We start from the raw sequence: 15496 nt of genomic DNA on the forward strand, positions 1-15496 counted from the left end.
CTACAAATATCTCTACATTCCTAGGCAAATTTTGATTACTATATAACAGAAAGTCACTGAGTGTTCAGATAAACATCTACAGTAGAGATAAGAGATAAGGGTGCACAGAAAACAACAGGGAGAACCTGAGAGGATGCACAATATGTCTACACAGTTGTCGGACCACAGGTCACCACTGCAGTGTTGTTGGAATGAACACACTGTGACGATAGGCCGCTCCTTTATCTCCTTTTCTTCATGTAACAAAGTTATGTTCCTACAGGTGACCAAACCTACAACTAGTCGGCCTTCTCGAGATCAGCATGGAGGTGTCTGATGTGCAAAGGAGAAGGCTACTACTACTGAACCCAGTTTTTGATTGTCTGATGATGAAAATAATCACTTTCCAGCCAACTGGTTGGCAATGATTAGATGCAAGGACAGTACAGCACTATAGCCCATATACTGTTTATCATATCAGCATAATTCCAAACTTATTGAGCTGAGTTTATAATTGTCAAGATGAACAATAACAGGCTCATATTTTCATTTTCTATGTACAACAGTGGTTGTTCCTCCTCTTGGAATAAAGTTCTGTTAGTAAGGAAGAATGTGACTCTTGCTTGCATAATCATAGATCTATACTGATAATGTGGTACCAGTACCTACTGTACTCCTGGTGTATTCATAGGTTTCCATTGGTTACATACACATGGTTGGTTCTTAAATGCTACACAGGGTCATGCAAACAGATCAATACCAGCTCTGCGAAGGTGCAGAGATCAGGACAATATCACAGAATAATCAGTGAAAAGAAGTGAGGGTTTACAACTTGGGTATTACACCAGACAAATACATGTACAGTTTGTACTGTACCAAAATGATCTGCATCAAGTAATTCATTTCATAAGAGAAAACCCTACTAGATTTACCTTTTTTTTTGCTATAAAGCATTCTCATGTAACTTGAATTTACCTTGGTAAGGCTTTTTATTTTTGTCCTTATTTGTTTTCTTACTTACTTATCATGTATTCCTTTTTAGATTTTTTGTTTAGCAAAGAAAAGAAGCAAACCTTCTGAACTACGTATAGCCCTTTATGAAAAAGCATGCAAATATTAGTACAGTACAGAATTTCAAAATCTTCACTTACCTAGCCTTATTTCGCCAAAGTTGCCTGAGCCAATTTTCTTGCCTACTCTAAAGTTTGGACCGACCATTAATACACCCGAGTTGGAACTATTGCCCCCTCGTCCAGTCCCTGATGAAGTACGGCCCGTGCCCTTCTTCCTGTGGCTATCAGAAGGGCGCTGTTGCATTATTTCTTCTCTCTCTTCGTTCTACTGATTGACAAAGATGTTTACTCTCTGTTAGGAGCAATATTAACGATGTCATCCCAAAACGATCATGAATTATCTTTCTTTTCTATAGCAGAAGTCCTTTGTAGTTCCATTCTTGATGAAAGCACTTTGAAAGATTCGGCAAGCCAAGGCTGAGGAAAGATGACACAGACAGAAAAGCGTTAATTCCTTGACATTGTTCCACAGGGTTTCATGAATCCTCTTCACTCAAAAAATATGATTAAAACAGCTTTCTTGGTGACTGCAACCTACATTGGAGAGACAAAAATAAAAAAAACCAGGAGTTACTTTAAATAAGAAAGCTTCAATTGTTTTTCAACTTCCAGATTGCTGATTCAGTGCCAAAATATCAAAATTAACATTGTTTTCCAATATACAGCATACCACTGAATGAAGGCACGTATATCTGTACTTATGACTGTTAACACACACACACAAAATCAAATCCATGTGTAAACTCACTGATCTGAGTAATGTTCACAATCTGCTGTCTACCAAGCATATATACTGTACTGCCTAACAACAGTAAGAATGGTGTACTGTAGCTCTGCGGTACAGTATGAATGTGCATCTCTGCAGTCCCAGCTACAGTAGTATTTAAAGTGAAAGAGTACTCAAGAACAAACAGCACAACAAAGTATTCAAACACATGCTGAAGCTACATATATAATAGATATATGGTTCTTTCCCAGAATAATACCAGGGTGTGATTTCAATGGACAGTATGAAGCCTATACAGGCCTGCAGGGCTAGTGTCATGCCTTCTCGCTGTTGCTATTTTTCCACTAAAGCAGGTCACATTGAAACCACAGACTGGGTAGGGCATTTATTTACATCGATATTAGTCACTAATTTTACAAACCAATAGGGTGAGAAGGAACAAAAGAAAGTTATGAAGTAACATTTAAACTGATATGAATATTCAATGCATGGATAGTTGCAAATTGTTCGGGAGGGCTCTATTAAGTCACACAGAAGGCAAGGTACTGTGGCTTCTGATAGACAATATGTGACTAGAAAAGAAATTTGTTGAAGGAATTGTAGTCAAGTTCTGGATGGTGATATTTTAGACAGTACGTAATACAGTCTGTCACTATTTTGAATTATGTTTAACTTATTATTTCCTCTTTCAAAGCTTGCTTACAATTTCCCATTGTAAATACATTTGAAAAGGTCCTCATACAGATGGATGGAACCTTACATGCAACACAGAACTGCACTGTTTAGTTGAAATGTAATCAATTGGGACTCTGCTAACCATCAAAGCTTTAACTTTGCTGATATCAGATAGATCGAAAGGAATATTTAGGAAAATTTGTAGTTTTGATATATAAAAAAAAAAAAATTTTAGATAATATTTCTGTAGCTATTCCATTTTTTCTAAGGAATATTTAGGAAAATTTGTAGTTTTGATACATATCAAAAAAAAAAAACCCAAAAAAAATTAAGATAATATTTCTGTAGCTAAATATTCCAGTTTTCAATATTCACTTTTAAAAATCACTTTTAAGATATGCTATTTCTCTGGAATGCTATTAAGAGCCTCATTATGAATTCCGTTTAAAACATAAAGTAATCGATACCTACTGTAACTTTGCACTCTTGTTTTGGTACTAACCTGCGGTAAATAATCACAAATTCATCTATTGCCAAAATTTTGGCCCACTGGGAAGATCGATCAAATTAAAAATTTCAAACAATAACCTTGCATGTCTTGTGTTTGTCAACACAATGGTCAGTTCAAAACATTATTCAGAGGTTTGCACCAGCAAATGATTGTGTGATTATATACTACACAATATAGTATTAACAAACAAGTGTCTATCAAGATGGAATGCAAAATTGAATGTCAAAACTTAATCACCAAGGGATTTTCACCTGAATAGGAGAGTGATCAGCATATTTGGTGGGAAACTTTTATAAATGAAAACTTATGTACAGTTTAGTTATAGCACAATACTCTATCCTCCTTCAACACTACACTGATGAATACTCGTCTCCTCAGTGCAGGCTAAATGTGAATGTTAATCCATTTTTAAATAACATGTACTGTAATTAAGTCAGCAAAAACCTTACAAGTGCTTTAATTTCATATGAACGACAGTGCACCCTTGGATGTCATTTAATTCAAGTATTGCAAATGATTTTAGAGGACAAAAAACTCTATCTAGAGTTGCATCTGTGTTGCATCTGAAGAACTGACTAAATGGTCTGTGTATTCAACTTGTAGTTGTCCAGCCACTACATTAATCCTCAGCTGCTTCAAGGGTCATTCCTCAGGTATTATATGTTAGGTTTACAGTCTTGTTCACGGCCAAGGCCTCTCACACGATTTCACAACTTAACCCTGGTCATTGGTAACTTGTCACACCTACACACCAAAGTGTGCACAATTCGAACAATCTCTCCTGGGGCACCACAGTGCACCACATCTACCTGTCCCCTGGGGAACTTCCCATAGGGTGCAGCCACAAACCAGCGCACTCAACTATTTAACAAGTTATCTCGCAAGTCACCATTTATAAACCTGGGTAAACAGAGGCAATGGAGATAAAGTGCCTTGCCCAAGGACACAACGCAATGATCTGGCCAGGGCTCGAACCTGTAATCCTTAGATCACAAGTCCACTGCCTTAACCACTTGACCACAACGCCCTCACGCGGTAAGTGGTATAGAAATATCACCTGGACTGATCTCACTGTCATCTTATTTTTTTAATGGTCCACAACTTATTCAAATTACTTTTGTGTTAACAGTCGTCCTTTAAATGGTTTTCAGACTTTGACCTCTGTTGACCAATTAAATGTCAGTATGATTTCCATAACTACTCTGTAACATAAGCAAATACTGTATCTAATATATACTATATTATCAGCAAAGATTGTTGAGTTGCTCCCATGAGTCTGTAAAGTATTTGAAGTGATGATTGCTATAATTCAGGCAAATCTTCAAGAGGAAATTGATTTAACTAGTAATTTTTAATTTCAAGCCCTTACAGATTTTAGCATGTGGCTAAAATTGTGAAATTCTAGTCATGTTTACAACACTATCTCCTCATTATTGGCCATCGATACATATATTCAGGTATTGCTGGAATAACCCAGGACAGGGTTCTTTATAAAGAAAAAAAAAGTCATGCAATACTTGTGTTTTAGCTGATCGAACATGATGTTAAGTTAATTATATCAAAATATTTGAATTGCAAAATGTACCGAAAATAAACAAATGTATGTTATGTTGGTAAAATTGTGGGTCACACTATCAGGATTATACCAAATGATAGTAACTTAACTTGAAAGCTTACTCCACACAAATACAGTACTGTATGTATGTACTGTTACTTTCACTGCGACATAATCTTTCTGTACTACATCATTTCTATATAAAAACTGTATGAGGTGTGAATAAGTAGAATTTACTGTTTGTTGTTTGCCTAAGAGTTGGCACACACTGACACTACCTGACAAAGCAAACAGTGTTCATTCTATTATGACTGATCAAAGTTCATCATTAATCATTCCTACTTTACAGTATGAACCATTGTAGATCTGTGGCTGCACTGCTCATATCAAAATCTGAAAATTACTGTAGGTGAAAGTATTTGACACACAATTATATTAATAATGACAACAGCTAGGTCCCTTATGAAATAATTCTTTGGTGAAACATTAACAAACCATCATGCCAAAGTGAACTGAGACTTTGCATACCTGATGCTGCTGCTTTCAAGAATCTGACATTTTATGCTGCATGTACAAAGTAACATTTATTTGAACGATCTTCTATAGTAACATCATGAGTTTGCACATTCATTACCAGTGATTATACAGTAGTAGCTTTCACTCCATGGGCTATTAAGAGCTGCTACTTTAATATCAAGTACTGAGACGGTTTCATATGTGTCGCTTTCATTACAGCAATACTATAATCCAACACAAACAAGATAAAAGTTTTTTTCAATCGTTTGGTTTTTGTACTTAATGGAGACAGGTACTGCAATTGAGAAGACCATAATGAGGATAGTGATTTAAATGATACTTGTTAATACTTGAGTCATATGGAGGTGATATGATCAAAATATTAAGACCAAAACAGGTTCACATGTACTATACTGCCTTAGCCTCCTTGCAAATCTACCAGAACTATGGATTCAAGCACTCCATATTAGACACTCACATGAAGCATTTTAGAACTGTCCAAAGTTTCCCGTCTAAAGAGGAATGTCCAGGGGAAAGTAAATTTTTGACAGATGAAAGAATTGCATGTATTCCAATTATAAAATCGGTTATTGCAATTTGTACAATAATTGAACTTGAAGCACACAGGTCACAGCAAAATATTTTGTTTTCAGTTACAATGTTTTGACATTGGATAAGATAGGGTTCCAACTTCAACAAAGTGGATGAGTAAGATACTGTACTAATGACACAGTGTATTCATACTAAATCTGTTCATCTCAGGTTTTAAGAATAAAATAGATGTAAATTTAAAAAAAAAATGTCATATGCAAACTATGAAATATTACACCTCTTTGCTGCAAGGAAACTTCTTTGCTGCAAGGAAACTTCTAAAGTCTCTCTAAACCAGTAGATGGAAAAATCTCCAATCGTAGGTAACCGTAAACGGACAAACTCCGATGGAAAATAATCCATTTGAAAAATAACGATCCAGACACTTTGGATGGTTGAATGAGAAGGAAGAGCGGTGACCGGAGGAGCCGGTCAAAGAGGGTGCACAGTGTTAAAAGGTTACCAGGACATTCTAGAATGAGGGTGCTAAGGTTGTGGAGACAGGTAAGTGAAGAATGAAGTAAATCTTTTGGCACCTAACACTAAAGCCCTAACTTTAACAGTCTTTCAACCATTATATATTCATACCTATGCATTAAATTTAATTTAATTCAAATTTAATTTGTCATATGTACAGTACACAAAAGTATACAGTAAACACAAATAATTGACACTAGAAAAACCAAAGATTGTTTATCAAGCTAGTGACCACAAGACACACTGGAATTGTGATTATATCACTTATAATATCAAACTATCAAATTGTTTTGATAGCTTGAAAATATGGTGTCAGTCATGAGTCATGACTTTATGACTGTACTAAACTTTGTATGAAGCCACTGCCCTGATTTTGATTTGATTTGATGTGTAGCCTTTTTGGTTTGTATACACAACAATGAGAAACTAGAAAGCCACCAGGCTTAGTGATTCCTTGCCTTATATTATAAGTTAATATACTGTATGGAATCACCTGATTGATAGCGCAACTGAGGAAAATGTGTCTGAAAGACATACATGTACCAGAACATCAGAAAAAGAATTCCAGATAACTTGACCATTTGCAAAGGTACTACCCTTCTGAAAGTTGATAACACATAAGTCATTCAGGCTGCAACAATTTTTTTTTAAAACAAACCACCAACTGTCCAGTGAGTGGCCACCGAGGCTAAAATTCTACTCACCCAAACAATAAATCTACTCACCAGTTTTATCGCTAATTGTTTTTGTGATATACAGTAGGCCTACAGTAGGTAGTTTGGCCTAACACTATAGGCTACCACCATGTATAGTGTTGTTTTTGGTTATGCACAGCAAAACAATCTTCTATTGGGGTTCATCTAAAGTGTTTTAAACAAATAAACAATGGCAAGGCTGACCATCTGCGTACTATACAATCATTTGCGAAATAACTTTGACTTGACATGACATCAGATTACGTGTTAGTATTATTAACAAGTTAAGATAACACTTAGTGCTGACAAAATAAATGACAATTATTGTTATAATCGACATTACTGAGTGTCGGACTTACTGCTTTCATTGGTCAGTTCTCGAGAATTAGCAATTTTTAATGACAAAAAGTGAATACAATAAAATCTAAGTTTGAGTGCCTGTGAAAGTTCACTACACTACACTTCGTAAACCATCACCGCACCTGAAAATAAATCCCCATACATAATGTACGTAAAAGTAGTGAGCCATTTCACGAAGTTAACTCCTGTGGACTTTGGTCGTTGAACAAAAATGCGATTTGTACTTACTGTACTTCAAGCTCACTGTCGTAAACTTTCAATTTCAATTGGGATCTATATACATTTACTATGTGCTGATTAAGCAAGAAAACCCAAAGCTCAGACAGCGGTTATTTTGTGATACAAATACGCAGGCTTTTCTCCTTTGGTTAATTTTTTAACACAAGTTCCCACAATACTTCTTGCTTACTTATCTTTGGATAGAAGATAAATGATGGTGTTGAATCAAGTTGAATCCTTCGAAGGAAGGAAGGGAAAAAATCACTAGACAAGTCAAAAATTAACAAACATTTGTTCCCAAAACAATAACTTTCAACAGGACCCCAAACTCGTTAAAAAAAAAACACTTTGAAACACCACACAACAATTACTTATTTGCACTTAAACTGTACCTTTGAGTATTCTTATGCACTGTATGTACACATGTTACCATGTGGGACATTATTCATAGTAAAACAATTGCTTCTTTCATTGTGCTTCAAAATTTTTTGCCATGGTAATTTGGTAATAGAACTAAATGTTTGGGGAAAAAGCCAAAGCTATGCCTCTTATCACAGTGTTGTGAATTGGGATGGGTGATTACAGAAAATTACTTAGTTATGGTCAGGTAGACCTTACTGTATCTGGATTGAGGTTGACCCACTGACTATTTTCATTTGTATCATCCTATATAAGCAATTAGCTACCCCTGTATGTGGTTATGCATTTATAATTCTGTTGCTTGTTTTCCATTTTGGCTACATGTGCATCATTTAGTTTGGGCGATCAATGTCAAATTACCTTCGAGCTGGTGAACAGAGCTGTTCTGTAGGACCTACTTGTAACAGTGAGTATGATATTACTACTGTGTTGTGTAACATTAGGCAATAGGCCTACATTGATTGGTTAACAAGTTAATAAACTAGAAAGCCTATCGTTTAAAGGCAGTGATTGAATGAGCCACTTGCCAAAATGTTTAGCATGAAGCATTTTGTGATCGCCAATCGCCAAATTCCACTCGCGAGTTGGTGGCCGTACAGTATTTGTCGAGGCCTGTTGGAAGTCGAAAGCACTCGAATGAAAAGTACATCAACATTTTTACATATAAGGTTTTCAGACTTTAATACCTGTTGGCCTAAAATAACCTTTGACCTCTACATGAGTTTCTTCTTGTCGATATGGTTCATCCACATACCAAATACTGAGTTTATGGTGTATTGAATAAGTACTGGCTAAAATCAAGTTCTCAATGGCAATTTCCTGTATTACAACATGTACACGTCACTTAAAATGTCATGACTTTGGAGAGCAGCTCAATTAATTATTTACTGATAATGGTTCTTTGACTCAGGATTGTTAACCAACTCATCACATGTTATATGTTCTTCATGTCTACATGTAGAAAAATTCAAGTGCCTATTTCTTCTACAGGCAAACAGCAAAATCATTGTATAAATTGGAGTGCACATCAGTTATCTATCAATGTTGAGTAAAATATATGCAGTATGTCATTCATGTCAAACTTGAAATCCATCGTACCTACAGTATATTCATTCGAATGGTCACGTTAAAAACATACCCATGTATTGAAAAACCAAACAGAAAAAAAAAACTTTGATCAACTTGCATGAATGATAGCAACACGTATGGCACATAGGTCATTTAACTGAATGAGTAACTGGCCAGTTGCAAACCAGAGGGGGGTGGGGAGAAATTTAGAAAAATTAAACGAGAAATAGCAAAGCAAAGAAAGGTTTAAATGACTCAGTGTCTATAATTTTTGACAAGACAGGATTCAGATTTGTCCTTTCTTGAAATATGCAGATAAAAATCATACAGTATATATGTGATACACATGTTGGTACACAAACAAAATTTAACACAAAGTAGACACTAAAATCCCAGTTAAATGTTCTGAGAGCCTTCTAAAGGTAAACTCATTACTTTTTAATTATGGTTAAATTAATATAGGAAATATGGAATTCATTTGAAAAAGAAGCAGTAGGCACAGAATAGGCAGTCTTTCAATCAATTTACTTTCACAATGTGCCACAGAACTGTACATTTGAAGCTTCTTACTACTTTGAAATAATTGCACAGTGAAAGGTAGTTTGGTAGCAATGTACCTAAGAAGAAAATTAGCACGGATGATTGTTCGGACTACAGTAGCTTTACAATCTACTATATCTCTAGTGCAAGGAATCTGTACAGTGTATGAAAGGTTTCAGTACCTTGCAAACACTGCTACTGTAGCTGCTGTTCGGCAACTAAGGCTGCATGATATGACTCATTCTTCTTGAGGGTAGGTGGATTCCACAGTATGTCTATACTATATAGCCTTGGGGTAGTGCTTCTCAATAGTCCTTACATGGGTTTGGATATACTGATGAAAATTGCCATTGGGAATAAATTATGCCAACACAATACAATCAATGGTTACAGCACTAAATTCTAATCACATCAGATATCACTATAGCAATGATATTATATATAGGAAGCACTGTAAGCAAGAACAAGTCAAAATTGTTTCACTGTAGTAAGAATATAGAAACGTCACAGGTCTACCATTTTACATCTAATCAGTAATCAACACTAATAGCTTCAGAACTAATGTATATTCCTATTTCATACAAACATGATTTAAAAAACCAAAAAAGCCAAGGAAAAATGTTCAATATTTTGGACTTTTTTTTCATTATTTGAATTAAAATTAAGCATGCCAATACTCAAGCTTATGAACTGCATTGTAATGAGACTTTTGTATGAAAAACTTCAAACAATGTAGCAATGCAGAAAACACCTTGAAACATTCTATAAGAAGCTGTTTTCAAAACTACAGATTGCTTGTAAAGCAACAATGAACCAATCAGTTCACTATGCTGAAGCTTCTAACCAAAAGTAATATTAATTTGATATGTTGCAGTAATATTACTAGAGAAGAAAGCTTGCATTTATGGTATGACCTAGATGTATATTAGTGTAGTTGTAACGATGCGATCTTATCACTGCCTATACTTTGTGAATGCTCAACCCAATATACAGGGCAGATGCCAGTGTCATAGCTTCGCTGTTTTACAGGAGTTGCCTGCCTGCCCCTCTTTTCACCCGCCCTGCCCCTCTTTCAACCGATTTTCCTGCCCCTATCTCAACCGCCCTTGTACTTCCCTACTCTCCAACTCCATAGTAACTCCATGCTTTGACATTGCAGCGATTTCACCAACAACCAACTTTTCAAAGATCTCGCACCTACAGTGTACATACAGATCTCTTGTTAAATATCACACAGTTCATTACTGCATTGACCCCAGACAACATGTTGGCTTTTGCGCAATAGAAGCCTATAGTGATAGGTCTATTATGTGCATGGGTAAAGTCAAATCATAGAAACTGTAACTAATCACAACAACAAAAATACTGTCAAAAAGTGGGAAATTTTGCTGTGGACTAGTTATATACTGTAGCAAATATGCTGACCTAGATATCACGCAATGCATACTACTGTATGATATACAACTCCATTACATACTGTACTGTAGCGTCTGTTATAATGTTATAGGCTATGAATACGCTGTGATGTCAGAAATCAATGTAAAGTAATTTTGTTCTTGTACTGTATGTATATTAGCTACAACTTTCAACATTCAATTTTTTGTCATGCGCATAATATACTGTACCTATCACTATAGGCTTCCCTTGTGCACAAGCCAATGTTTTTTCATAGGTCATTATTACTGTACTAAGTATTGTATGTTTCAAAGTGCATGTTTTCATGGAGGACTACAGGGACTGCAAATTTTTTCTGAGTGGACTCACTTTTAAGACATTGTGTCCTGGGACAGTACTTTTTAAATCCTAGTAACAATACTGCATATCCTTACCAGGGTTGGAAACCTTGTGAAATTAATTAACAAGATTTGCAGGAAATCTGCCATGCTAGCAGGATATTACAGCTTAAAATAATAATGATACAAACAAAGAAATATCAAAAAAATCAGTATTCAAATTTTCTTTCTGTAGTTAAGTACCCTTATCAGGACTGACTTTTAAGAAGTTTTTCTGTTAGTGTTTCAACCTTGTAGTCCAAACAATGCCTGAGAACTAAGGCCCACAGTATGCAAACAGCATATGAACAGAAAGCATCACATGATGCAAGGGTACCATCAAAGTGTGTTTTAACTTTCAATGCTCTATAGGATATATGAGAAAATACATTGCAAAAGTTTTGCTAAACAGTACCAGTTACAAATAATAATGAAGTATAAATGCTTGTAAACTTGTAAGAAAGCATTGGTGGCAAGAGATCAGGGACTACAGTCAAGTGCGCGAGATTGTCCCTAACACAGCTAGCCCTTCCCTTATCTATAACCTACTGTATATCATTACAATTCCTTCCTACCACCCATCTCCCAAAATGGACATATGTATTGTTTCAGTGCACAACCCTTCTCCAGTATCCAGTTTTAGGCAATGCAGTTTCAAACGTTACCATTACAGCCTCTGTACGGCTGAGTGGTGTATTTATTTAGAATTTAATATCAACTTTTTGCAATTAAAATTAGGCAAACCCAACCATCATCATTGTGTTAATGTTGTAGAGTTAACTACTGTAGATCATAAACTACTTCCCTAAAGAGCTTCTCCAAGACCTACACCATTTGAGAGATTCAGTGTTTCTTCACACACAAGGCTGAGGTAAGATCAAGTCTGTTGTAAATATGACAACACCAAGCCACATGTTCTTCAATTATTGATGCTTTACTTTGTTATATTACAATGCTAATTTTCTGTAATAGAGATGGTATAGCCTCCCAATTTGAATTGAAAAAATTTGCATTGAAACAAGCTCTCCCATTACAGTGTTTCACAGGTCTGTTTGTAACATTAAATTGGGCCTAGGTACAGTACTACTATGTAGAGTAGATTTGATTTTACTGGATGGGCTACTGTATCAACTGTCGCTTGATAAGTCACTCACTAAAGCTTCAAGTGTAGTATTTTTAATATCTTTAAAAAAAACAATGGCAAACAACTTCCTTTCTTGCTTTTATTTTGTAATCCTAAAAATTCACTGGTTTGGGGATTTACGAGCGACGATACTTACCTGTCTCCCACTCCCACTGTGGGAGACAGGTAAGAGAGGAGTGAAGTAAATCTTGTTTTACTCAGATATAACACAAAGAGCTCTGCATAGACAAAGAATACACAGGGGTGGAAGAAAATTTGTCACATATACTGCAATGGGGATCTACGTACAGTATCGACCAAGACCTCTGTCATGTTAGTCCATAACAGAGTCGTAGATACAGCTCTGGGTCCTAATGCCCACAATCTGCACTGTTTATAGATCTCCAAAGATTTTGTAGAGTGCTGTAACATACAGTATTTCAAGCTATGTGCTACTTGTGAAAATGTTTCAAAAGATCTTGCCTTCGTAAATTAACAGAATAATCCTAATAGTAGTTGAGTGTCCAATTTGAGTACCCGATTGTTTGGTTGGGTACCTGAATCGAAAACGCACAAAACAGGTACGCGTTCTCTGGGGGAAAATCACGTAACTGCTACGCGAGTGCTCTCATGATTTCAATAATTCCGTAGGTCTGCATGTTTTGATTAATCTAGACACACAATACGGAAGATTAATTTCATGAAATAACTTTCTTGTAGTGTAGTTGGTTGTTGTAAATTACTTCAAGTTTTAGCCATTTGTAATGATTCTTTTTTGTGTGTGGATGAAATCACTCACCACCAAAACGAAAAAATATATACCGGTGAAAACTACTCAAAATTGAAACCATTCAATCGCAACAGCAATTATTTATGATACATCAAAACATGAAATTCAGTTGTTCATAACAACAACGTATATTATGGACGTGTATTGTCAGGTTGCATAGTGATCTGCCATTTATGTAAATTGTACACTGTGTTTGGGTAGTTCCACGATTTTGTTTTCAATATTCGGTCCAGAGTTTCGGGTACCAATTACCCACCCAGGTAATGATAAAGGGTACAGATAAAGGGTAATGATAAAGGGTACCCAGTTCCAATTTTTGCTACCTATCTCAGGCCTAATTCCTTTATATTAGCCTCGGATATTACATTTCAGAGAATTGGATGTGACATTTTAATCACTCTCAAATTTTGCACTCAGTTTAGCTGATGTGATTGAAATACCTCAAAGAAGCTTTCTGATTGGTAGACAACCACACATGTGTAAATAGTCAAATGAATGGTGAGCAACATTTTGTCGATTTAATGTGCTAGTTTTTGGTGATAAAACCCAAAAGTAAGCTTGGAAATCTGACACTATACATGTGTAAATTAGGGACTTTGCAGATAATTTGTCCAGAAGTGTCCGTTAAAGATTCCTCAAAATTCTCAGTGATTTCAGAGACAGCAGCTTGTCAAGTTTGACGGAACTAGCAAGGAGCGATCTGTTCATTTAGGGCGTTGTGATACCCGAGAGGGGTTTTTAACGAGTATCCTACAGAAACAGAGATGGAGATCCACATTACTTAGTTTGCATACATTATGAACCATAAACCATTATAACCATACATTATGACCCGAGACACAGTAGTTTGTGCGCAATGGAAGAGTACTGTACATATACTGTAGTGGTAGGTCTATAATGTAAACGTAAAAGAAACCCAAATGATGGAACTCCTGTCTTAAGTTACCATTAACAGTTGCCCTATTCAATTTTATTCATAAGTTGAGCTCACTCCCCAACAGGGCATATTTTAAGCGAAATAAATTGATTAGCACGTTTTGCTAACCAACTGCCATTTTGATTAGCACTGCATAAAATAGATTAGCATTGAGAAATTTGTGAATCTAGTAATCTTCATTTCTCATTTATGTATAAATGTATGTACTGTAGCCTAGATACGCCTGATGCTATCATTCCACAAAGTATGCATCAAAAGGAGGACATATAAATAAATTCCTTGTGTGAAAATGCAGGTGGTATCCTTTTCTCATTTCGCTCAACTAACCTACTCGCGCCGGGAGTCAAGTCATATTCCAGCCACGACCAATTGTTCTCCGAAATCCATTTCTTAGCCGTTTCCTCCTTTAAACCTTTAACTGCCATGACGAAGTATTCGGAAGTAAATTACAAAACGGAATCTGTGGAAACTGCGCGATCACAAATCCTGAACTCCTGATTCTGTAACAATGTAATTTCTGTTCAACCGATGGCGATAAATCCGATTACATTCTGGCCGCTAGTGAAACTAAAGTACTACACAGTGCAATATTATTATTGTAATGTTAGCCTATAGCCAGCACCAGTAGCCCACAACGTGGTATTGCAATGTTCACCAAAATGATTACTGTGTGCACTGCGCGCGGCTGCCAAGCATGCGATTGGCGTACATGAAACGTTGAGTTACGTCATAACCCAAAGACGTATAAACTACTGGAAGAAGCATCTGCCCTAGCTCCGCACCGATACTTGAACAGCGCCCACATCCCACAACATATATCATTAGCAATATCAGTTACGCGATGGTCCGTATCATAGTGGTACAGTACGGATGTATCAATGACCATGCTTCTAGTAATTTATACTGCCCGCACATACCTAGCACCCGTTCGCGGACTACGACTGTCATAGATATAGTACATACTACGGGGCTGTGTAAAACATGCATTAGCAACTTGATTGCGATTTCCAGTTAGGCTATATTGGTGATGGAAAAACGTAGCGATTCTTGATTCGCAGAACTTGCGAATCAACTAGGGAAATGATTCGCAAACAGGCTATTTCGAATCGCAAACTGCGATGCGAACCCAGTTAAAATATGCCCTGCTCCCCAATCTACTATAGGCATGTCAGCTCAAGCCCTACCTGTCCCCTTCTCCTAAACGGTGTGTAAATAACATTTTATGCAATGTTGATTAAAAAATGCAACCTTCATTTGCTGGTTTTGGCAATAATTTAAGGCTCAATACAAAAGCTGTACAGAAAGATATAACTTGCCACATGGTCTAATGTACCACAGAACCTTTGGCATGTTTGCATCGAAGAAATTATTGTGGTATGCATGCACATTTTACGTAGCAGCTCTCAATGTGGAGAGAATGTTCATATTGTGAGATACAAAATCATATTAATTGGCTATGCTACATATT

The 15496-nt window shown here is 36.2% G+C and overlaps 1 protein-coding gene across 5 annotated transcripts in view; it reads right to left on the minus strand.

Moving 5' to 3' along the window:
• Positions 1 to 15496, minus strand: part of LOC139978836 (casein kinase I-like) — a 50642-nt gene that overhangs the window by 34284 nt on the left and 862 nt on the right. For 3 of the 5 annotated variants that reach the window (XM_071989358.1, XM_071989361.1, XM_071989357.1), the window contains exon 2: positions 1131 to 1586. In XM_071989358.1, the coding sequence (XP_071845459.1) occupies positions 1131 to 1296 (166 nt within the window). In that variant the 5' untranslated portion in view covers positions 1297 to 1586. The remainder of the gene's footprint in view (positions 1 to 1130; positions 1587 to 15496) is intronic. The other 2 variants (XM_071989360.1, XM_071989359.1) reach the window with 1 other exon arrangement.

This window comes from Apostichopus japonicus, chromosome 13 (genome assembly GCF_037975245.1).
Source record: "Apostichopus japonicus isolate 1M-3 chromosome 13, ASM3797524v1, whole genome shotgun sequence".
NCBI lineage: Eukaryota > Metazoa > Echinodermata > Holothuroidea > Aspidochirotida > Stichopodidae > Apostichopus > Apostichopus japonicus.